We start from the raw sequence: 24,619 nt of genomic DNA, 5'->3' as shown, positions 1-24,619 counted from the left end.
AGCTGAGGTTTTATTGGCTTAATGCATAGAGGGATTGTGGGAATGTAGAGGATTGATGGTGCAAAATGCAGAAGCCATTACACGCAGAAGGTACGTATATAGAAGGAGAAGGAAGGAAGACTGCTTAGAATGGTATGTATGGCGGATGCATTGCAGACGGGAGATGAGGTGAGGTGGTGTGGGTGAGGTGCCAGGTGTTGGACTGCCCCCTCTCTTTTCTGCCACCTGCTCATCCGTCCATTCATCATCTTAGAGATCTGCCCTCCCCTCCCCTCCTTAATTTCTTTCCTTCTTTCTTTCTGTCTGTCTTCTTCTTACGAGTTACGACTTACGAGTGTGTGTGTGTGTGTGTATATATTTTAAGCAAAGAAAAAAAAAAAAAAGACACTCTCGCTCTGGCTCTCTACAGTACAGTCTACTCTGGGTTCGGGTGCGCGTTGGAATTTCCGTCCTCCAATCCAATACTCTCTCGACCATCCATCATCTACTACGCACTACAAACCCCGCATATTTTATACTACTTACTTTATGATATAGCAGCAGTAGTACTTACTACTTACTGCTTAGTACCAATTGATTACAGTGCTACGTTATACTGCTAATCATTACGAATAACTTGTACGTAGATGGAAGGCTAGGCTAGGAGTAGTAGGACTCTATAGGAAGGAAGGTCGAAAGCAAAACCGAAACCGCTTGGCTTTTGTTTCGTGACGTCGTCGATCTGAATGGACGTGGAGACTCCGCCCACAATTCCCACGTCGGAGCGGTGAAATGGGACCCTTTCCCGCATTATATCCAACGTCACGGCCGTTAAATGTTTGAGGGTATCTCGTTTCATATCCGTAAGGGAGCAGTATTACGACTACGGTACTACTGCTACTGCTACTATGTCACTCATCTAATAAACCAAACATATAAGGGACAAAATGTCACTCACCTCCCCTTAGTTAGATTCATAAAATTACACTAACCCCTCCTAAGATTAAGATTTTGATAACAAAATCAGTCCAAGTTATAAAACAAATATATATATCATTCAAAAGGCACTTTAAGGGAAGAGAAGAAAGATTTATTCCATAAATACCCCTTATGGATGTATATAAGTTGTATCAGAAAAATAATGAAAACAAATAAATGCTGAAAAAAATTAACGCTCACATTTCACTACTCAAAAAATTTACAATCAATACATTAGACAACAAAAAAAAACTATATCAATGATCACAAGATTCAACAAAACATGCCACTTGTCTATCTCTACACGAGGTTTGCTACGATTTTTGTGATTTTGAACCAAAAAAATGTATTGAATTTTGCTGTTCTTCTCTCTCCCTTCTTTTTCACTTCCACGAAACCACTTTTACAACCATCACAGTTTTAAGAGTTTCAGAGAAAATTTCCTTATAAACAGTCTTTTTTTTTTTTGCCTTGAGTTTTCTTTCTTTTATCACAACACTTTTTTTCACATTGTGTATAACAAATTTCTAGTCATTATCAAGTTCTTTAAGTAACAAAATTGAGCCATTTTGGTATATCAATTGGCATTATTTTATAATTGCAAGTTACTGTTCATCATTAAAGGAATTCCCAACCGCTATTTTCATTAATTAGTTACCAATAGTTAATTAGACCTAATTACTCAATCATTATAATAACGAATAAATGTCTTAGGGTATATGAGTAATTTTTCCCCATGTGATGTAAGCAATTGGGCCCACGATCTTGCCAAGAGAGGTAAATGTAATTTTATAAATTTCAAGAAAGAGGACAGTGAAATTGTGAAAACCCTCAAGGGAAGTTTTTGAAATTATCCCAACATATAATGCTATTTAGCTCACCGCAAGTCCTCTTTTTTAATTTTTAAAAACAAAGGAAAAAATTCACCTTCCTTCGTGTCATGTATGTCGCCCTTTTTGGCTTCCCCCATGTCATGTGTGTCTCCCTTTGTCCTCCTCCTCATTTTTTTTTTTCCTTTTTGTTTCGATGCGAATAAAACTTGGATGATTTCGGTTTTGGTCTCCTACCGCAAGTTGAAACATGCTTCTGAGACAATAAATCATTTCTAAAAGTTCTTACAAATTATCTATTAATACAATTTTCCTATTGACTCTGTATCATGTGTGTCTCCCTATTTCAACTTTCGTTCATATCATTCGTGTCTTCCATTTCCCTTCTTGTTTACATGCCTTCCTGCCATCTACGAAAAGTTTTACATATCACCTATCACCGCAACGTTTCACATCAATAATAAGATTCAAACACACATTATTTTATAAGGTTACGATTGATCCTTGGTTCCTCACTAATTAAACTGACATGTATTGGCACCTTATTTAGACCCCGTTTAGGATTGCAATGCGTTTATTAAAAAAAAATATTTTAAACATTAAAAGTACTTCTATAGCGTTTGGTAACTAATTTTTCATAATTTAAGCAACTCGCCTTTTGATAACTTAAAAGTCCTTTTTTCTGTTAGAAGTGGTTTTTTATAAGTCACTATTATTCCAAACGGGGCTTTTGTAGTACTAGTAGTACTATCTCTCTTTCCTTTTAGTCCTTTCATTATTTATTTACCGAAACAATTAGAGTTAAGGAGCAGCTTCTTCTTTTTCTTTATCATTTTCTTTTCCCTTTTAAATCCTAATAAGTATATGAGTAATAGTAATACTCTTAGGGTTTGTTTGTTTTGCAGGATGTCACGGGATTAAATTATTAATCCCGCGCCATCCTATTTTTTGTTGACTTTTTTACATGGAATGATACATCCCACTTAACTGAATTAATCCCCTAGATGGGGGATAAAACTAATTTTTTTTATTCATCTGTCCATATTAATGAAATAATTAAAATTTTGGACAAATTTGTCCCTACTAATAAAAAATTATATTTTGGATAAATTTTTCCATGTTAATGAAATAACTGAATTTTGAACTAATTTAATTTACCCCTACTATTAATAAAATTAATATTTTGACTAATTTACCTTTACTAAAAACAAAACCATACTTGCTCGGTCAATTTTAGTTCATAAAAGATTAGATATGTCAATTGAGACTTGTGACTTTGAGTCAAATTTGAACTAAATTCAAAACTCCAACATATTTGTAACCCAAGTATGGTCTCATAGTGTTAGCTTGAGACCCAAAATCCAAAATTTCTACCTTTTACAAGTCGAATTTGGGTTTATCAAGACCGATTAATACTCTTAATGGTTGGTTTGACAAAAGAGTATTTTGGTCTATATCTACGCAATCTCACCTCATCTTATCTCTAACCAAACACAGAATGTTATTTCCTAACACATCCTATCTAATGTAAGACTAACCAAACACTAGATAAAATTACTCGTCTAAGGATTACTCAACCCAACATGAATAGTCGGAGAATAAATAATCGCCTCATCTAATCCGTAAATCAAACGCACCCTTAATACATTCAAACAAACCTTTTACCCATCAAATACAAGAAAGAAATTAAAACAAGACTAATAAGACGTTAGCCACTATGGTTTTTCAACGTGTAATTTATTATTATTTTTCGTGTTTTGTGCAATATCGATTTGATACAGAGTGCGTTAGTGGATGCCATTGTTATGAATTGCCTGGATGCTAATACGCACACGACTGAAATCTCAGGACTAGTCAGTAGTCTCCCGATCCTGCTTTACCTACGGCTACGGGCCCTGTTTCAGTTTTGCATTAATATTCACTGCTCCGCCGGATACTGACTAGTGGAATGGTGATGAATCCTCAATTTATTGTTTCATCGTCTTATTGGTCCGCGAATGAGTCGGTGGCTCGGTGGTCGGTGCTCCTCCTCCGCCTGTTAACAGCTTCAACTGCGTAATCAAACGTCAATACAAATCGTAAAATACGTGAGCGTGAGCGTGTCCGCTTCTTTCGTGTCCCTCGTCGGTCTTTAAAATAACACATAGTTCAACCGAAAAGAAAAAAGCTTTTTTTTTCTTTCCTTAATTAACTGAAAAAGCTGATATTTCTATTCGAAAATGAATACAAGCTTCTTCTGCCACTACAAATTTCAAGTCTGCAAAAAATACACATTCATAAGTCATGTCTAGTTAGCTTATAATTGGTTAATTCTTATAATAATTGTGTTAATAATTGTTTCTTAGCTTCTTTCGTACTAATTGCCAAGATAAGTTATTTGGTTAATTCTTATAGTCTTACCGCCAACAAGTAAAATCAAGAGGGAAGCTAGGCGAGTTAACGTGTCTTAGGGCTTTATACTCACATCATCCTTCCGTCTAAGCACTAGTTCCTTCATTTCCCTCGTTAGTATGCCAAAGTAGCCACTCACACCTCCTACTTATATCAATGCTCAATTCTCCTCTCTTTATATAATTATAAAAATAGGGATAATTTCACAAACTTCTCCTGAGGTTTTTGACAATTTCACTCGGCTCCCTTCAGATTTAAAAGATTATACTAACCTCCCTTATTGTAATAATATGACTATAATGTCATTCACTTAATAGATATTTCATAATATGATGCAAGGGTTAAATAGAACCAATAAAAAGAAACCCTACCTTTTCTATTGTCTACCAATAGTTATTTCTTCTTTCTTTTTTTTTTTCTCACTCTTGTAAACAACGATTCTTTTTTCCTTTCTCTCATTGTTCCTTTACCTTTCCTTTCCTTTTCCTTTTTATCTATATCCACATCTCTGTTTATCTTAGTGATGGCCTATCATACCATAACCATCGCTATTTACTTGCTGAATATAGCACTATTTTACTTGCAGGAGCAGATTTCATTGTCAACTAAAGAGAAATGAATATACTTGTATTGATGACAAAGAAATAAATAATGCAATTGATATCTAAGAAACATTGGAAGAAGAGGGATTAGTGGAAAAATTGTTGGGTTAATTATTATCCTGAAGACTTGTATAGGATGTTAATAAATGCATTTGATTTTCTTTACTTGATTAATATTGTTGGTTTTGGTTTTGTTATGGATGGCTTTACTCTGTTTTACAACGTTAATATATATTTCTATGGAGGTCGTAATACTGTTCTACTGGTGATGGTAGGTTAGATTATTATTTGTTTTGCGGTAATGTTAAGTATTGAATTGAAATTTAGAGTGTAAGTTTGGTTGTTGGTTGTCAAAGGAGAATTGATTTTTCAAAAACATTTAAACTGCGATGATATTACAAGACAGATGTTGAGATTTTTTGAGCTGCTAAAATTCTTGAACTATTCAAACTACTTGTTTAGTAGGTTTGTCATACGTTTGGAAATAATTAGATTTGGCATTGGAGTTTGAAATGTTTGCTTGGTGGTGGTGTTGTTACAAACTTGGAAGAAAGTGTTGAGGAAACTAGTTTTCTTTTATTTTTTATAGAACAAGGGTAATTTAGGATATTTGAAAAAAAATATAACTTGATGGGTCTATCTTGTTATCTAAATAGTAAAAATAAGGAAACTATGTGTAATTTCTAAAACTTGAGGGGAGCTCTGCAACTGTCAGATACTTCAAGGGAGGTTTGTGAAAATATCCCATAAAAATATGCACATATACAAAAAAATCCCAAAAAAAACACACACACAATATATATATATATATTATATTTTCTACTTAGATTGCATGCCTAATTGATCACAACTTCTTGTTGTTATTATTATTATTATTTGTTATCCTTACATATCATCCTGTGATTGCGATTTTTTTTTTTGGGTATCACCCTCTTGTGGTCTTTTGTCAAAGATAAACTTCAAGAAATAATCACTGCGACCAAAAATGAGAAAAAAAAAGAAAGAGGGGAAGAAAGGAGGGGGTGGCTAATGTTGACTAGACCAGTCGACTCGTGTCTGGAGAATTACTTTTAACAATCTTATTTGTTTCGATACTTGACCTTAGGATGTTGGGTCCAAAATTAATGTAGTACGGCGGAAAACAATGTCAAAAGCTTATGCTAGATTTCTCAAAGCCCACAAAGAACAGACACAACACTTCGTCTCAATCCACAAAATACAAAATATTAATTACTGCCATATTATCTAAATTTTTTTTTTCTTATTTGAGATAACGCTTCAATGTGATGTGATATACGTAAAATAACAAAACAAACAAAATTATAGAACAAAACAAACAAAATTATAGAAAATGTAGAGAATAACAGGGAACAATTTTCTCATATGAAGGATTCACTTATATGCATCCAGTGTAATTGGAATTTTATCATTTGTTTTTGAAGAGAGATAGATTGAAATATTCGATTTTGGGGGGGAAAAAACAGTTGGTATCTAAAACCGTAGAAATCTGATTATTAAAATTTGTTAGCTCTTCGTCTCCATTATATTTTTAGATTCTGGACCCATATTTGGGCCGATTGCATCAAGCTCTATAGGTCTTTGAATCGGCTATTTGTCTTCGGGCTGCTAACCAAACACAAGATGGAGCGTGAAAGAAAGTTGTTACAATCCGGTCTGTGTTGCATATATTCCTCTCTCTCTCTTTTAAAGGTAACTTTAACAACCAAAATGTTACGCTCTGTAAATTGCGCCAAATTTTAACTTTAACAGCCAAGGGAGAAAAGTTTAATGAATTGACCTGAAAACCATAGAGGACTTGATATTTGGCACGTATTTGTGCTGACAAATTAAATACTAAGGAAAATTGTTTAAAATGTCCTTTATATTTTGTCAAATGAATTTTTTTTGCCTTTTACTTTAAAAATGCTGATTTTACGTTTCTTACGAAATCAAGTCAACTAAATTTGGTCCTAATTTAGGTTTCTGACCACATTTTAGTATGAATACACTATGTAACTGGGTGTAAAAATATTTGATTCCATTTATAGTTAAATAAATAAGCTGATCCAAATTCATTTTTGTCTCTAAAAAAGATTTGCAACTAAACAAATTTTACCGGACCCACAACTATTTTTGCCCTTAGAAAAGGTAGAATATGATCATTTTTCATCTAAAAATATGACTATGTGCGGGTTACACAGTGGATTTGGACTAGGTTGGGGTTAAAAAATAGTCAAAAAACTCAGGTTGGGATTAATCTTGTTAACCTCAGCTAGCTAGAATTTTTATGTAATTCAAAGGCCGTGGGAGAGTACACTAGGGCAGCGCAGTTCTAGCATGTTATTATTTCAAATAATATTCTATCCAAATAAATCTTCATAATTTAAATTACCCATTTTGATAATGTTAGACAGTTTAACTTTGTTAAATAATTAGTTGTGATAGATCTGAAAAAAAGCAAACAAAAAATAAAAAAAGTAATAAATTAAGCTGCTGCCTTAGATGTAAAAAAAAAAAAGAGAGAGAGAGATAAGAAGCAGGGCAACAAGCTCATTTTGTGAATATCACGACAGGGATGACTTTGTAAATAGTCCCCTTTTAAGGGAAGGCAAGCATTTTTCTTTAAAAAAATTAAATATAAAAATTTGATCCTTTTTGTGTGTAGGAGACAGCGGACCACAAATAAATTGAAAAAAAGCCTAACAAATGGTGTGGGTGGGTAGGGTATAAATGGAGAAAACGTATCGTATTTCTTAGATAAATATTTTTTGAGGAATTTGTGTGATAGGTTAGAAGCCAAGAAGACTGAGCCAGGGAAGGAGTACTACTGTACTAGTACTGTCTCATTTTACACACACGGAGAGGAGACGAACCACACCACACCACACCACGGACACTCTCCCTCCCTCACGTTCATGATGATTCATCATCTCTTCATCTGATGGACGGATGATTGATGATTGGAGTTGCTATAATTCCCATTCATTCGCTCATTCACCCTTTCTTTCTCCACTCAACTCTCTCTCTCCCCCCTTCCCTCTCCTTCCTCTATCCTTTCTACTTAGTCCTACAATCCTAGTCTTCTTTGACACTACTGACTCTGACTTGATTGCCCAAAAAAAAAAAGGGAAAACCAAAAGAATATCATATACATTTTAACACCACTTCCCTCCCCCAGCAACAGCCACCACCACAGCTCATCCGCACCCTCCCCCTTCCAACAAAAAAAAAATTTGTTTTTTCTTGTATTGGGCTGGGGAAGTTGTGTTGTTTGCCCAGATCTGGACAATTATTCATCATAAATCTTAAGAGGGTTTTTTTGGTCTCTGTGATACTACTGTATTTTTACTTTTTTTTTTCGGTTCCTCTTTTTTAATTTTTGTTGATATTAGATGAGATGATGATGATTGTGATAACCTGATAGCTGGTCAGTAATCACTACTAAATATCCCTCCCCTCCCCATTTTTTTTCCCCTCCTAATCCTTTAATCCACAACCAAAATAACAAACCAGTGAATTCCTGGGCTTGCTTGCTGCATTCCCTTTCAGTACTTGGGGCTGTATTTTTGTTTTATTTTCTTTTCGTTGCATTTCTCAACCATCCGTATAAACGGAGTTGCATCACTAATAAGTCTCTCTCTTTTTTCTTGTTCTTATTTTTCCGCCCCCCAAAACAAATCTCCGCTCGTCGTTTCTTTCTTTCTTTTTCCTTTTGTTTTTTGTTTTTTTTTTCAGATCAGATCGGATCTGATCTGAGAGGTGAAAGGGTACAAGGAGTACAATCATTCCTTTCTCTAGCTTCAGTTTTGGCCTCATAAATTGTTGTTCAGATCTACTGTAGCTAGGTTGGTTTACTCATCCAGATCTGGTCAGGAAAAGTTTTTTTTTTTTTTTTTGGGAAAAAAAAGAAGTAGTAGTAGTAGTGGTGGCTGTTCATACTACTAGTAGTAAGCAAGCAAGTAAATCCAATACTAGTTTGGGATGATGGATGTTGAAAATATTTAATCCGTTGGAGAAAGAGAGCTTCTTGGTCTGCATCAAGTCCCTCTTGTGCTTGGATCGGGTCGGGTTTACTAGGAAAAGCCCGAGTGGTGGACACTAGGTAGCCTCTGGATCCATAAGGATGTGCGTTTTTCAGAGCACGATTAATTACTTTCCGGAGGAAGTTTTGGAGCACGTGTTCGATTTCTTGTCGTCGCACCGGGACCGGAATGCGGTGTCGCTGGTGTGCAAATCCTGGTGCCGAGTGGAGAGGTTCAGCAGGGAGAAAGTTTTCGTCGGGAACTGCTATGCGGTGAGCCCGGAGAGGCTACTCTCTACGTTCCCTCGGGTTAGGTCCTTGACCCTCAAAGGCAAACCCCATTTCGCCGACTTCAATTTAGTCCCCCCTGATTGGGGCGGCTACCTCCACCCCTGGATTGATGCCATGGTCAAGGCCCGTGCCAATCTCGAGGAGCTCAGGTTGAAAAGGATGGTCCTTTCCGACGACACACTCGACCTTCTCGCCCATTCTTTTCCCTCTTTCAAGTCTTTGGTCTTAGTTAGCTGTGAAGGCTTCACCACCGACGGCCTTGCTGCCATCGCTGCCAATTGCAGGTACTGCCGCACATCCCCGTATCTACTTACTAGCTGCCTTCCCTCCTCTTTATTCCTGCTACTAATGCTGCTTCTGCTTCTTTTTTACTTTCTTTCTTCGAGTGGCTTCCGTGGAATGTACTTCCACTATTAGCTCTGATTTACACTCACTGTTCCATGCTATGCTCCACAATTGTGTCAAAGAAATTAACCAACTGATGTGCTGATGTGTTCTCGTTTGGCCAAATACCAACTGAATACTTGTATTATTTGCCATGGTTGGTAAGAGCTTTTATGCACCTGGCAAAGCAATTCAGGAGAACTGCCAAATTGTTTTATCAAGTTAACCCATGGTCATCTCAATTAAATTCTTCACAATTCTTCTCTGCTGGGTGGCTTAGCACTTGGTGTTCTGTCCTTGGATTCCAATTTACCTTGCCAACTAACTTTACTTTTGCTTGAAAACATATGTTTAGGTTCGGCTTCTACTAATGCTGTGTGATAGAAGAAAAGTTTCTTCAATTTGTTGCATTCGTAATGGTTCCCTTCATTACTGGATTATTGACTTATGTATCCATAATCAAGTGCTCTGTGCACCTCAACCAAAAAGTGGCACCGCCTGTTATTTAGTCTCTAGTGAAGTGGAGTCAGGGATGTAGGGTGGGTGGATTTTCTGACATATTTATGGGGATTCTGCCGACCAGTATTTCTGTTTCCTTCGTTTCTGACTTGCTAATGTCAGGTCTCTGAGGGAGTTGGACTTGCAAGAGAACGAGGTGGAGGATCGAAGAGGGCAGTGGCTTAGCTGCTTTCCAGACAGCTGTACGTCCCTTGTCTCTTTAAATTTTGCATGCCTCAAGGGAGAAGTCAATTTGGCAGCTCTAGAGAGGCTTGTTGCAAGATGCCCAAACCTGAGAAGTCTCAGGTTGAACCATGCTGTGCCGCTTGATGCCCTGCAAAGGATCTTGGCGCAAGCACCTCATTTGGTTGACTTAGGAACAGGATCTTTTGTCCATGATCCTGATTCTGAGACCTATCATAAATTGAAGAATGCTATCCAGAATTGTACGTCAATTAGGAGCTTGTCAGGGTTTCTAGAAGTTGCTTCTCGCTGCTTGCCTTCAATATACCCCTTATGCTCGAGTTTGACTTCACTGAATTTGAGCTATGCACCAGGAATCTACAGTAATGAACTCGTGAACCTAATTCGTCACTGCAAGAAACTGGAACGCCTATGGGTTTGACCTTTTAGCCCTTTTTGATATACTTATTATTTTACTGTTTTCTTATGTTAAAACTACAGTAACTAATTCGAATGTTGATCTTGCAGATTCTGGACACCATTGGGGATAAAGGGCTTGGTGTTGTGGCTTCCACATGTAAAGAATTGCAAGAATTGAGGGTTTTTCCATTTGATCCCCATGGAGTTGGGTATACAGCTGTGACTGAAGAGGGCTTGGTGGCTGTATCTGCCGGCTGCCCCAAGCTGAATTCAATTCTCTATTTTTGCCAGCAGATGACCAATGCTGCACTGATAACTGTAGCAAAAAATTGCCCCAATTTCATTAGATTCAGATTGTGCACTCTTAACCCAACTGTACCAGATGCAGTCACACAGCTGCCACTTGATGAAGGCTTTGGGGCAATTGTTCAATCATGCAAGGGTCTCAAGCGATTGTCAGTCTCTGGCCTTCTAACTGACCAGGTTTTCCTTTATATAGGAATGTATGCTGAGCAGCTAGAAATGCTCTCAATAGCATTTGCTGGGGAGAGTGACAAGGGAATGCTCTATGTGCTGAATGGGTGCAAGAAGCTTAAAAAGCTTGAGATCAGGGACAGCCCTTTTGGTGATGTGGCACTTCTAGCGGACATGGGAAAGTATGAAACAATGCGATCCCTTTGGATGTCGTCCTGTGAAGTGACCCTTGAAGCATGCAAGAAGCTTGCAATGAAGATACCGAGGCTGAATGTGGAGATCATTAATGAAAATGAGCAGATGGAGGCTAGCACTGATGACAAACAGAAGGTAGAGAAGATGTACTTGTATCGAACGTTAGTCGGGCCGCGGAAAGACGCTCCAGCCTTTGTGTGGACGTTGTAGGAGGTTGAAACTCTTCAGTTATCAGCTTTTGTACCATCACGCAGTTTAGGTGAAGTACCAGGAGGATTGTGCTTCCAATTTAATCATTGAAACATTCGGTTACCAGATTGGCCCTTTTAAATCGTCCAGTCTTTTATCTTCGGCTGTAGTTGTAGATTCTTCAAGTGATTGTACAAGTATTTTTTTAGTTTCGTTACTTTTGTTTTTAAATGAAGGGGCTTGTGTTTGTTCATTCACTTACGAAATGAGATGTTTGGAGCACGGAGACTTGTGGCCAGCGCAACCCATCTTGCAATGGCAATCTTGTCGAATCTGCTTTGTGAGCAAATATCATCAATCTCCAACCAACCATCCCATCCATTGTGGATCCCATACCGGTCCATAATCAGCTTTTGTTTCCTCTTTACCTCCAGTTTTCTCGATCTCTATTTATAATTTATGAGGGACGACTGGTGCAAATTTCCCCAAAGTTGATGCAGGGCAGCTAGGCTGGCAACTCAACAATTGGTCTAGGGAAAGAGGAGTGGAAGATAGGATGCCAGCCAAGTACTTGACTAGGATCTGTTGCCACTCTCCTCGCTCTTTTATTTGTGAATTTCAAAATTTTGAAGTGTGAAATCGGATAAGTCAGTTGCTCGCCGTGAGCAGCCAATCCGGGAAGAAATTCAAGAAAAGGCACTTAATTAGAGCTGTTAAGTCAATCGAGTAGCTCGAAAGCTCGTTAGAGCTCGACTCGTTAAGGCTCGAGCTCGGCTCGTTAATTTTGGTTAACGAGTCGAGTTCGAGCTCGAAACATGCTCGTTTAGTTAACGAGCCGAGTAAGCTCGGCTCGTTTGATACTCGCATTTGAAGTACTGTCTCTTGCTTTTTTTTTTTTTTAAATCTCCCAACTCGAGTAGAGCAATTAAACTCGAGTCGAGCTCGGCAGCCAAATACTCGGCTCGACTCGGCTCGATTAACAGCTCTACACTTAATTAAGGTTTGGAAGTCATCAGGCTGCCCATTCCTGGGGCGAAAGCAATAGCATTTGGTACTGTCTCTTGCTTTTTTTTTTTTTTAAATCTCCCACTCCAACTAAATTCCATCCCTCCCCACCTCCTCCAACTAATAGGCCCAAAATTTGATTTCTGAACCTAACCTTACAATATAAATAAGGAGAATTCTAAGAGTCTCTCCCCTAATCACAGGATCAACCACAATTATCGTTTTGATATTGGTCTAACCACAATGATGATTTATCCGGCAACATTTAGCATTTGACAGTGCAGCACCAGCCTCCCTGCATCCTCATCCTCGTAACTAAAGGAAAGAATTTCAGTTAGTTACACGATACACCAACTCTTCCCTCATCAAGTCGTCCCGAAACTAATCCAATCATTTGCTGTAAAAGTTGATGATGATGCCTTAATTTTCAAACTCCCAGTTTCACTTAGTTTGGCATCAAACAGGCACAGGTTTGAGATGGGAAATGCACACTTTCTTTTTTCTTTATTAAACTGCGAAAACTCGTATCCGTGAAACTTGAAGAGAGATCTTTTTTTTTTGAAAGGCCCTCAGTTCATATTGATTAAAAACAGGTAGAGACGTTACACCCTCTAACCCTTTTTTTTTTTCTTTTTTCAATCCAATTTACTCCTTCACCTTAATTGAAATAGGATAGATTTTTTATTATCAAATTGTACTTCCCAAACTGGGTAGTATAAAAAACTAAAAAGTGCACCAACTAGAATCAACTTCCTAATTTCTTCACAAGGATAATGATGCGGACAACTTCCAAATTTCATGTTTGTTTTCGTGTCTGAATGAGCATTTAGCATAAATCAGCAAATGTGTATGGCGTGCAAAATAAATAGGCGGTGCAAATACACATTCACTTCGAAAATAACAGAGAGTATCTTACATTTTATACAACACAATATGATCACTCATGAGAGCAATCCAAAAGGGTCCTTAAATAAAATCTCTTAATATCGCATGACAGTACTGATTATGAATACACGGATGAACAACACTCGCTGTAAACCAACAAGATGAATACAGGTACCTAATGAATTTAAGAACCTGACTCAGGGCCTCAGAAGCAGCATTCCTCCAACAGACAACAGCAACAGAGGGCAGCCAAACTGCATTTGCACAAGAAACGTTATCAGATTTACCATGCTAAGTCCATACCGTGTCTAACGTGTAGGGAGGTCGGGGTCCAGGGTGGGAAAGACTTCAAAGAACAGAGTAAGATACCATATACAAAAGACAAGGTGTACCAAGTTGGAATCACAAGCAAGCAAAGCAACCGTACCTTTGCACAAGGCTCAGTTGCTCACAAGATAATGATATTTATTACTCCTATACTTTCCTTTATTATTTTTTACTTCTAAATCAAGTTTGTGAACATTAATTAAACACAGCCGATTGCTAATAATGAATCCTTACAGAAGCTAGCACGATATAGCACCAACCACCGTGTAGTAGTAATATCTTTATGCGAATTTGCTTGAAAGACATCATACCTTCAGTCAGCCTGAGCAGTGTCTAGAGCCTAGAGATCTACAGTACACAAATCCATAAAATTCAAAACAACTAGGCAAGAACAAATGAGTTTAAAAAACTGCTTGACTATGAATGAATTAAGGTGCTTTATGGATATTGGTGCGGTTCTTGGAGCAGGCGAAAGTCCAAGCAGTGTGCATTTGCATATCAAATGTAGGATTCTGACATAAGCACAGATATCTAATCGAAGACGATGACTAAATATGCAAAGAAAACAGAGGAAAACAGGAATTTAAAGATGCTCCACGAGTCTCAATATATTAACTAAAAGTCACACTTAATATCCAACCTCCTGCTCCTTCAGTCAACATAAGTACTTTACATCTAGAATGTGACCCACTTTGAGACAATACTTCTGAAAGATGTTGTAAGGTGAGGAACAACAGCATTTTAATCCATTATCTATCATCACGTACAAGAATAAACAAGAGAAGGTCCAAGATATCTAAACCATTTGAGGTGTTTCTACCTAGCTAGTTAAATCAGGAAACAGAATGGTTAAAAAAGGCAACTGTGTTAAATTGAGATATTGGACAATGATGACTACAAAGAATACTGTTCTGTTTAAGCAAGAAGCCAGCAGGATAATAAACAACAAGAAGCAGTCTTGCAGAAGCAGTAAGATGACACGGTAGAGAAAGGCAAGAAAATATCTGCAAGCAAATGACATGGAAAAGTATGATTTGCTTCATGATCGGGGCAGGTCAGCCAAAAAAGGAAACAGATGTATCACACCACATATGGCGCTCACACCTAAAACTAGTTACTATATGATTTTGTCAACAACCAACAGACTTGTGTCTTAAATACCATAAGGCGGTTCTTTCTGGATGAATAGCTAGAAAAGAATGATGAAAGGAAGGGTGCAGGGTGCGGCGGAGGAAGCAATTCAGTGTGTTAGGAAGCATTAGAAGGGTAGTAGACTCATTTAAAACTGTATAATGCATGGCTAAAATATAAGCAATTCAGAGAAACATAGGAAGCATGAGACCAGGTCGTTGTTGAAAACAAATTCATTTAACCATTAAGTGACTGATCGGATCATAATCCACGTTTGATTCGGTCGGGATCGTAAAGACAGAGAGCTAGATTTAAATTTAAAAGGAAAAAAAAAAAAGGAGTTGGAAGAAAGCATAGAGAATCCGGTAAAAAAAAGACTTCATATAAGCCCAGCTCAAAACAATTCTCCGATGGTAAAAGGCTCTGGGGATACGAAACCAGTTTGACTTGATCAAAATCACCATTTTAAGAAATTCTAACCCCAAAAAAAAAATTGAAAAAGAAAAAGAAAGAGAAGCATAAGAAGACATCCGGATAAAGCAAAATGGCAATAAATAAGAGACAGTGAGTAGAGTTGGAGGTACCAGCCACGGAGGAAAGAGGAACAACCAGAATGGTCATCGTGATCGTTGTGGTGATGCTCGGAATGGTAGGCCCCATAAGGTTGGGGTGGAGGCGGAGGCGGAGGAGGATAGCCGTGGTTGAAATACTGTTGGTAACCCTCAGGACGTGGGGGTGGCGGATAAGGGTAGCCTGAGGGTGGTGGTGGTGGTGGTGGTCCTGGTGGAGGGTATCCTCCATAGGAGGGTGGGGGTGGTGCTGATGGGTAGCCCGGTGGCGGTGGAGCAGCATACGCAGTCCCTGATTTTGACATAAATTACAGGTCAAAACAAACCATCAAAAGGAAGAAAAGGAAAAAAAAAAGAAAAGAAGATAAAAACAAAGACTACTAGTTGATCAACGAAAATAAGGAAATCTTGGTGGTAGAGAGGGAGTTGCTGGCAGTGGGCGGGGTACCTGGAGGGGGATAAGGCGATGCTTTTTGGTAACTCATCACTGGTAGTAGTGAATTTCTGAGGTATCTGGTAAAGCGGGAAGATGTGATCGGAGCGATTTGGTTACCCTTCCCCCTTTCCCCTCCAATTTACCGAGGAAATAATTTAGTCCACTTTCTTTTCCCTTTATGAAATGCTGGGGAGAGAAGATAGGCTTTTCTTCCTGGAAATTTGGCAGGCATCACCCCCAATCACAAGGTGCCACGTCCATTGGAATATACATATATGTATGCTATTCCATTTCCATACAGCTGGGATCTACTTGTTGGGGGGGGGGGGGGTCCGCGAAACAGGAAATAAGCCGTCCGACCGACCCCGAAACTATTTCCATTTCACACTTTTGGCCCCTTAATAATATATTATTGTAAATAAATCCCTCAGTAATACTACTGTAATAATAATAATAGAATGTGTGTCACGTTTAAGGGCTTTTTATCAAATTTGGCCACTAGTGAAGGAGGATAAAAGTGTATAGAAAATCATTAAATTATTCGCGTTGAGAATTGAAATACATTATTCATAATCACTTGCATAGAATCTCAAAGCACCTCCTCCTCATCACCTGCCCAAGGGCAAGGAGACCCCTCTTTCATCATCATAATCTTCACCCACCACCATCAATGCCAATTGCCAACGCCCACCATCATTGGTCGTCTCTCTCGTACATTTTCGATTCCAGCACTGCGGTCCGGATCCTGATCAGTCCAAGCATAATTATAACGGTGTGATTAATTAATGGTGAGATTGCGGATAAAAGGCCATCCTAACGACCACAAAGCCAAAGGCCGCCTTATGGGCCGCCGGAGACCGATATCACCACCACCGTTAATTTCATCTTAGCATTTGGCAATCTACCACCACCATGCTACATACAAGATACGGCTAACCACTCCATGATCAAGGAGACAACTCCCTCTATACCAATCCATGATCGATCGGTAGTCCCAAATAGGGATGCAAACGAATCGAGCCGCTCGAGTCGAGCTCGAGCCGGTTCGAGTCATACTCGAGCTCGAATTCGAATTCAGAATATTAAGCTCGTTAGCTCGCGAGCTTGACTATATATATATATATATTTATTATTTATTATTTTTATTTAATAATAAAATTACGTATATTTTATTTTTTATTTTTTATTTTTTATTTTTTATTTTTATAATAAAATTACGTATATTATATATATATTTTTTATTTTCATAATAAAATTACGTATATATTCTTAATATTTTATTATTTATTTAAAAAAATATTATTTTATTTATTTTTTAAAAAATAAAATTATTATTTTTTATTTTTTTCGAGCTCGAGCTTGAGCTCGGCTCAACTTGATTCGAGTCGAGCTCGAGCTTGAAAATCGCCGATTCGTCGAGTTCAAACTGGATAAAATTCAGTCGAGACTCGATTCGATTAGCTCAAAACTCGATTCGGCTCGATTCGTTTGCAACCCTGTCCCAAGTTTACCCCCAATCTCTGCACCAAATAATAGCGAGTAGAGTAAAATCTGTTTGACGGCCTGGATACCCTACACGCTTCACAATCACACGATACTTTTAGAACAATTGAAGCACAGAATAAGATCTTTTTGCCTCGTACAAGAATGCCAACAGAGTGCTTGCTCACATATAGCATTATAGCCTATACAAAACTGGAAGCAGCTTCAAACCCCCTTCTTAACTTGCTTTAAGAGCAACAGCAGCGCGGGTGTAATGGAGGGCCATTACACCACTCCATGACACGGTCTCCCATTGGAGCCGTGTCATGGAGATTACACGCATCATGGATATGATGCGTGTAATCCCATTAGAAGGTGGGACCATGATTAAATGTAATCCCATTATGTTATGGAGTTCAACTAATTACATGTCGAATTATTAATTAAGTATGAATTATTATGATATCTTCGCATTTATAGTATCAAATATTTGTTTAATTTCCTGCATAATTATTTTTGAAAAAAAAACAATATATTATTTTTGAAAGATAGAAAAAGATATATTATTCAAAACTTAAAAATTAATAATATCATTTTTAGAAAATAAAAAATTCAAAATGTAAAAAATTTAATGAAAGTTAGTACTTTATTTTTTAAAAATAACAAAATTACTTTATATATTTATGGGATATGAGTTATGCATTATTAAAATAAATATTTGATTTAATTGTGGATCCATGCTATTACACCTTATGGAGTGTAATCCATTGTGAGTGAAAGTGTAATAAAAGAGGAGAAAGTGGAATGCTGATGTGGCATGTGGATTACACTCCACAAGGTGTAATAGCATTGTGGATGCTCTAAGCACAACTCAGGGTATATTCCTCTGCCCACTGTCTCGCTAGGTATAGAGGTTTTTTTTTTTTTTTTTTTAAAAAAAACCCACGCACACACAAATACCTTGCACTCTACCAAAAAAGAAAGATTAAAAAACCTGCCATAGAGACTAGTGGGAGGGACGGGAGCGAAGAGGCAAAAAATAAAAAATAAAAAGAAAACACCCCTTGCCTTGGTGAATTTTTTTCCCTCGCCTCATAAGCAAGTTTTACGTAAAGCTTTCTATCTCATATATATCACATCACAAAATTTACAATTAATAAATTTCACAAAAACTGAACCTTTTATCTTACATGTATCACATCACAAAATTTACTATAAATAAATATCACAAAAATAAAAATCATTTTTTATCCACATTTTTATCTCACATATATCATATCATAAAAATTACTATAAAGTCATTTTCTATTTTTTTTATCTCATATATATATATATATTAAAATCAGCTAGTTATAGGCAGATGAGAAAAGATCCTGTAGTGGTAATCTGCTCCATACCAATTGCAAACTAGCTTCAAAATTCGCTATCCAAATTGTCAAAAATTGTTCCCATTTCATGACTAGCTTTCCATAAATTGCCAAAACTGTTCTAAGATCATAAAAAGTACAACTAAATTGATGATAGAGAACAACTATTCGACTAGTGACAACATAGCAGAATGGGGAGCGAGAAAGCCAAGTTCCTGCCTACAACATAAATCAAGTGGCAAGGCAGCGAGTGGAAGATGAGCTTCAGCTCCTCGACAATCTCAGCCCTTCGGCTCCTCGACAATCAGCGCTTTTTCTTGCTAGTCTTTGCAGCACCGGATTTGGACGGGGTTGCAACCAAGTAAATGAATAAAGTTACAATGGAGACAACTGAGATTAAGGACCCATATTTTGCCAACAACCTCTGCAAAAAAGGAGACAGAGAGCTTATACAAAAAGATAATTTACCAAAAAAAGGGCTAGAAGATTTGAAGATTATTGCACATCAGTGGCATATCCAAGAGAGACTTCATTAGAAGCAACAAACCAATTCAAATAGAATGTAAACAAACACTGAACCTACATATGCCAGTACTACTACAAACTTCTTCTCTTTTTTTTTTTGTTTTTGTTTTTTTTCTGTTGGGGGGGGGTGGGTGGGTAAAGAGAAAAGAAATCAAACAGGTCCATTATCACAACCTACGATACATTGCTAACCAAAAACTCTCTACTACACAATTTTTGTACATGCACAGACACACACTCTCTCTTTGATATCTCTAGGTCCCTTCTTGGTCCTCTTGCAATCCTACTCTCTCCGTCCAAAGAGTGCAGAATTAAAGCGTAAAGCAACAACGATAGAATTTTGATCTTGGGAACTCTAAATTCCAAAGAATAAGTACAGCGAATCATACCTTAGCCTGAAAACATCAAGCGACCAGCAAGAAGGAAATTCCATGCAAAGAATCACACACTTAGTTAGTCTTCGAACATTAAGAATGCATAAGAAGATTATAGGCATCCAGCTGGCATGACGCTTACCCAGTCAAACTTTTTCTCAGGAGGCCTATCAGCTAGAATGTCAAGGGGTAGGATTGGCGTTGAGTATGCTTCCTACAATGGCAACCAGCAAAACATTGAAGATCGTATATATTATAAATGTTTTAGACAAAGGATGCTAAGGGAACAGATAATTTGTGAAACAGCCAAACCTGGAGGGCTGCCTTTGTGGGGACACGGAAAGTGATAACAGCAGGTGCACCATAAAACAGTGTTTTAACTTTGGCTTCTAACTCAAAGGAATGTGCTAGAAAAGCCCCACTGCAAACAGATAGAGGGCAAAGCAACCAGTAATTAAAGGTGAATAAGGTTTCACAATATCATTTAGCAGGAGGGAAGTCCGGAACTCACGCATCAAGCCTTTCCCATGACATTGAGGTGTTACCACCGACAATGTCAAATACATCTCGGGACCAGCTATCGTCATTGAGAGTCACATCATAGGCCGTCCTGCATAGAGTTTCATATACTTTCACAAGAAGCTCCGAGGATATTGAAAACCAGAGAGAGGGGGAAAACAAGAGAAAAAGTGTTAAATGGCGATGATGCTTTGGAGCATATGGAGAAAGCTCAGCGGACAGCATAACAGCCGGTGAAAGTCAATTGAAAGCAACAACTTGAAGTGATTGACAAGTTCATTCCAATGTTCGACATTGATTTTCACTTTGGAATCATGAAGAGAATAAGATAATATGTAGGATACACTGAACTGTATTAAACTCTTAGGTAATGGCAAAATGCAGAAACTTTAAACACGGAGGGAAATAATTACTCCTAAATCTTTAGAAACGCAATAGATGAATTAGAATAGAAGAATCAAAATCTAGGTTTACGTCCTCCTCCAAATTAATCAAAATTTCTAGTTCTAAAGTTTGTCACACTGGAAATCTTAGTTTAAGAAATTGTCCTAGTTTTGAAATGCATGATTGAGTAGGCAGAACCAAGACAAGGGGAGATAGCATAGTCCCAGTATTAGTTTGCAAACTCATCAAATTAAAAACAAAGGAAAACAGTCAAGATTGAAGTTGCACCGAAGAATCAGGGCAGGAATTGGCAGATCCCCCACCAACACCACCACCCCCACCCCCCGGGGGGCGCAGGCGGTGGGGGGAGAACCGGGAAGGAGGGGTGTTTGGACAAGGAAATCCAGCTAAGTAGATATGAGACGAGGTGGAAAAACACGTGACGATTCAACAATTGGAGGTGAAAAATAGAAACATAGTAAGAAAAAAAAAAGGCAATAAATACAAAACATAAGAAAGTAATTGTTGGAATTCGGCAACCAAAACAAAACAGAGCGTCGCACGGATCACATAAAAGAAACAAGTACTAGGACGAGTATAGAAGAGCAAAGCAGGCAAGAGAATGGGTACTACCGTATGTGGAAAAACAGATCAGATCTGATACGGTAGATGATAAGGGCTTGTTTTTTTTTTTTTTTGGAGAGAAAAGAGGGGGGGGGGGGGGGAGCGGGGACAAGGAAGTTGGGAGTTGAAACGTACGCAGATCCTTGGTTGTAGACGTCGATAGAGACAGAGATACGTTCGGCGCCGGACTTGAGCCTGGTGAGGGTGGGCTTCTTGTGGGCCAGGATGAAAGGTCCGTCGTCGCCGTTAGCCGGCGATACTGATACCAGAAAAACGAAGAAGGCAGCCAAATGCCACCAGATCAATCCCGGATTCGCCATCCTCCTCTGCATCACCATCGTCCGATACGTACACCCAGTCAGTTGTGATTGGAAAAAAGAGAAACAAAAAGTCAATTAGCACTGCTCAAATCAAATCTATTCGTAGTAGGAGTTTTATTATTATTAGAAATAAAAGTGGTAATTTTTTATTACCCAGTAAATAATGGGGAAGTCGTACAAGAAGAAGATAGCCGAGTCCAACGCTGGGTTGGGGAGAAAATACCTACCACACTACTGCTACTAGTCTGCTACTGCTACTAATAATAATACTTAATAATTTAGCATTTCCGTTTTCATCAAAAAATATATATATATATATAGGTAAATTCCATTTCTCCACATTGAATTAAAACTAAAATTTATTAGTTAGTAGAAAAGAGTATATAGACCACCCACCACCAGCCAGCCAGCCAGCCAGCCACAGCACCAAATCCAGTCGCCCACCTCGATGCTACTACTACTAGTATCTCTCCTCCTCCTCCTCCTCGTCGTTAATGGATGATGATAGCAAGTATCATCTGATGATAAGGAATCGGGAGGATGGAATTGGGCGGACGGATGGATGGATTTCTCTTTCCCAAGTCCTCCCTGTCCCTGAAATGGACTGTTAAAATTTTTTATTTTTTGTATATCTGTCTCCTTGTTGATTGTCTGGGCGACATTTACCACAAGTAGGAAGTTGAAGTGGTGGTTACTAGAATAGAGATTTTAATCACTCGTGGCGTCAATGAGAGCTAGTAATAGTATTAATTAATTTGATTCCGTGCTCACAAATTGTCCTCCAGCAAAAAAGCTTACAAATTACACAAAATACAAACCACACAGAGTTGAGTACTCTTCTTGTAAGTTCTATCTAACATGAGACTTGAGCTTGGAAGCAGCCACGATGGTGAGCACAAACATGCAAAAGAAAGCCAAGTAAGCGAATGCAAGAGCCGCCTGCAGTTGATTACAGAACCGGTGGAGGTACGTGCAGAAGGCAATCCAGCTGCCCTGCTCCTGTCCATATTTGGCCAAATAGCCAACAGTAGAACCCGCTGCACATCCCGATATCACCAACATCGTCAACACCTGTCAGCCGGAACGACGATTAAAACATGCGCTGCCTGGCTTTTTCAAAAACACATTCATACTACTACTGTCTACTGAAAGAAAAGAAAAGAACTAGCAGCAGCATACTAGCTACAGTAATATTCTGGGGGAAGAAGAGTAGTAGTGATCATCAAGTACCATATCGTGCAAAAGCAAATAGAAGTAGTTTCCGGGGGGTTCTGATTGAGGATGAGCGGAGCGGAGAGGGAGGACGAAGAGGAGCATCGACAGAAAAGAGAGAGCGCATACAACAGAGTTTGCTCCCAATTGGAACCTGCGGATTTATTTAACAACACACACTCACTCACACATGATGGAGAAAACACGAAGCAACGAATATTAAGAGATCAAGGGCAGGCAATTTTAAATTATTAGGAGGAGTAAAATTAAATAAATAAATAAAAATAGAAGCACCTCATGGCAGATGAGTAGTTGTATCGGGCTGTAAAAGTAAGTATGCCAACATTCACCGTCTGCTTAGCAGTGATCGTGATGATGATTGCGGCCAAGGAGAAGGCCACCACTAAAGCTCGAAGGGTGAGTTGAGTGATGACCAGGGCTTTCGTCCGCCACCTCCTCCTGCTGCTGCTCAGAGACTGTCCTTCATGATCATCTACGGCTCCCTCTCCGCCGCCCATTTTCGGTTGTGGTGAAGATGCCGCCCCAACTGTATAGTCTGCGTTTTCTCTTGTCATCTGCAACTCCATTGCTTGCTGACAGCCCTAATAGTACTACTGCTGCTGCTGCGTGTTTTTTGTCAATGCTGCTGCTGCATCTATTACTCCTCCTTACATCGTGACAAACAATTTATAGACCTATATCTGCTAGACTAGAATGAACCCGGAGACAAAACCAGAAACCTTTTAATTGATGAATAAATCAATAAACCTCTCCCTCCTCCCCCCCTCCAAAAAACAAAAAAAAAAAACTAGTTTTAGAAATTAATTAAGGAAACGACTCCCTCTCGTCTCTCGTCTCTCGACCGCTAATCATGATTTGTATGTAGACATTTATTTACGTGAGAAGAGAAGAAGAACCTTATAAATTATTTCACAAACTATTAGTGACTACTGCTTCAAAGAAAACGTACGTTAGCTTATTAGTATCATCAGTCCCTAATTGTTATATTATATTATTGTTGCGTCCGTATCTGTGAACCCGCATTTATGAATACCGTAGCTCCCTACCTGCACTGTATCAATTTGTCTATGACAGACAAAATCAATCAAGTGTAGTAGCGTACGACCATCTGCATCTGCATCTATATATTCAATTCATTTACTTACTCTACCTATCATTATAATAATATTATTAATAATAATAATGATATTAACAATACAACAAAATCTCCTTCTTGTTTAAATTACTTGACAAAACCACGACCCCTCACCATTCTCTGGACGCTGCCACAAAAGGCACCCAAACTTGGAAAATGCCAAGCGGCCGGGTCATTTTTAGAATTTAAGTACAATAAATTATTTTTTTATTATTATTTTTTTACAGTAGTGTACAAAACTCTTTGATGATTTAGTAGTTATCTATCGGTGGTTTGTAGTAACATATTTCCTCAAAAGTAAAGCATTAAATCCCACCTTTTGGTACTTGAACCACAGTGTAGGAGGGAGGGAGAAGGTGTGGCGAGGAAGGAATTCAAAATAACTCGGAGAACCATTATGGTAAATTATTAGAAAAATTATTCAAAATATCTCTCGTAGTTTAGCAAATTTTGATCTCAATTTAAGTTTTCAACTAATTTTTAGTCTAAAATCACTACGTGATCCACGCGCAATCATTTTTTTTTTATATGCAAAAACATCATACCTCACTTTTTTAGTAGCAAAAAATAAATATGGATTGCGTCATATGGCAGGCAGACATTTGGCGTTGGCCCTACAGGACAAAGCGTGGCTTGGCAGTCGCTTTCATTCGGATCCACAATTGAAAGGGATTTGGCTCAAATCAATAATAATAATAATATTTAATGTCTCAAATCAATCCCGAGCTGAATTACTGCAGAAAACCAAAGAAAAATGGCAACTAGTTAGAAATCAATAATATAATGAATGGTGGATAGAACTTTTAGACTAATAAACTCCGAGAAAAATAATCTATAGACTGATGCACGCATCATCGCTCCATCACAT

At 38.1% G+C, this 24,619-nt stretch overlaps 4 protein-coding genes across 4 annotated transcripts; 1 reads left to right on the top strand and 3 right to left on the bottom strand.

Moving 5' to 3' along the window:
• The first annotated feature begins 7,682 nt into the window (after positions 1-7,682).
• On the top strand, positions 7,683-11,701 carry LOC113754423 (protein AUXIN SIGNALING F-BOX 2). Its single transcript, XM_027298832.1, has 3 exons — positions 7,683-9,376; positions 10,098-10,593; positions 10,686-11,701. The coding sequence occupies exons 1-3, from the start codon at positions 8,904-8,906 to the stop codon at positions 11,454-11,456; spliced, it is 1,740 nt and encodes a 579-aa protein (XP_027154633.1). The 5' UTR covers positions 7,683-8,903; the 3' UTR covers positions 11,457-11,701.
• Positions 11,702-13,290: 1,589 nt separating this feature from the next.
• Positions 13,291-16,027, bottom strand: LOC113753572 (cysteine-rich and transmembrane domain-containing protein WIH2). Its single transcript, XM_027297760.1, has 3 exons — positions 15,801-16,027; positions 15,368-15,644; positions 13,291-13,579 (listed from the first exon to the last, which is right to left on the bottom strand). Exons 1-3 carry the CDS (start codon positions 15,835-15,837, stop codon positions 13,531-13,533), a joined length of 363 nt encoding a protein of 120 aa, XP_027153561.1. The 5' UTR covers positions 15,838-16,027; the 3' UTR covers positions 13,291-13,530.
• A 2,617-nt stretch (positions 16,028-18,644) lies between these two features.
• Positions 18,645-21,991, bottom strand: LOC113753433 (translocon-associated protein subunit beta). Its single transcript, XM_027297579.1, has 7 exons — positions 21,780-21,991; positions 21,199-21,389; positions 20,048-20,146; positions 19,849-19,957; positions 19,679-19,750; positions 19,552-19,557; positions 18,645-19,061 (listed from the first exon to the last, which is right to left on the bottom strand). Exons 2-7 carry the CDS (start codon positions 21,381-21,383, stop codon positions 18,942-18,944), a joined length of 591 nt encoding a protein of 196 aa, XP_027153380.1. The 5' UTR covers positions 21,384-21,389; positions 21,780-21,991; the 3' UTR covers positions 18,645-18,941.
• Positions 21,992-22,131: 140 nt separating this feature from the next.
• Positions 22,132-23,244, bottom strand: LOC113753967 (CASP-like protein 1F3). The gene is made up of 3 exons (XM_027298250.1): positions 22,890-23,244; positions 22,614-22,749; positions 22,132-22,454 (listed from the first exon to the last, which is right to left on the bottom strand). The coding sequence occupies exons 1-3, from the start codon at positions 23,180-23,182 to the stop codon at positions 22,233-22,235; spliced, it is 651 nt and encodes a 216-aa protein (XP_027154051.1). The 5' UTR covers positions 23,183-23,244; the 3' UTR covers positions 22,132-22,232.
• Between the last annotated feature and the right edge of the window lie 1,375 nt (positions 23,245-24,619).

Source organism: Coffea eugenioides, chromosome 11 (assembly GCF_003713205.1).
Source record: "Coffea eugenioides isolate CCC68of chromosome 11, Ceug_1.0, whole genome shotgun sequence".
NCBI lineage: Eukaryota > Viridiplantae > Streptophyta > Magnoliopsida > Gentianales > Rubiaceae > Coffea > Coffea eugenioides.
Note: the sequence above shows the minus strand (reverse complement) of the source record. Positions and strands in the feature narration are given on the sequence as shown.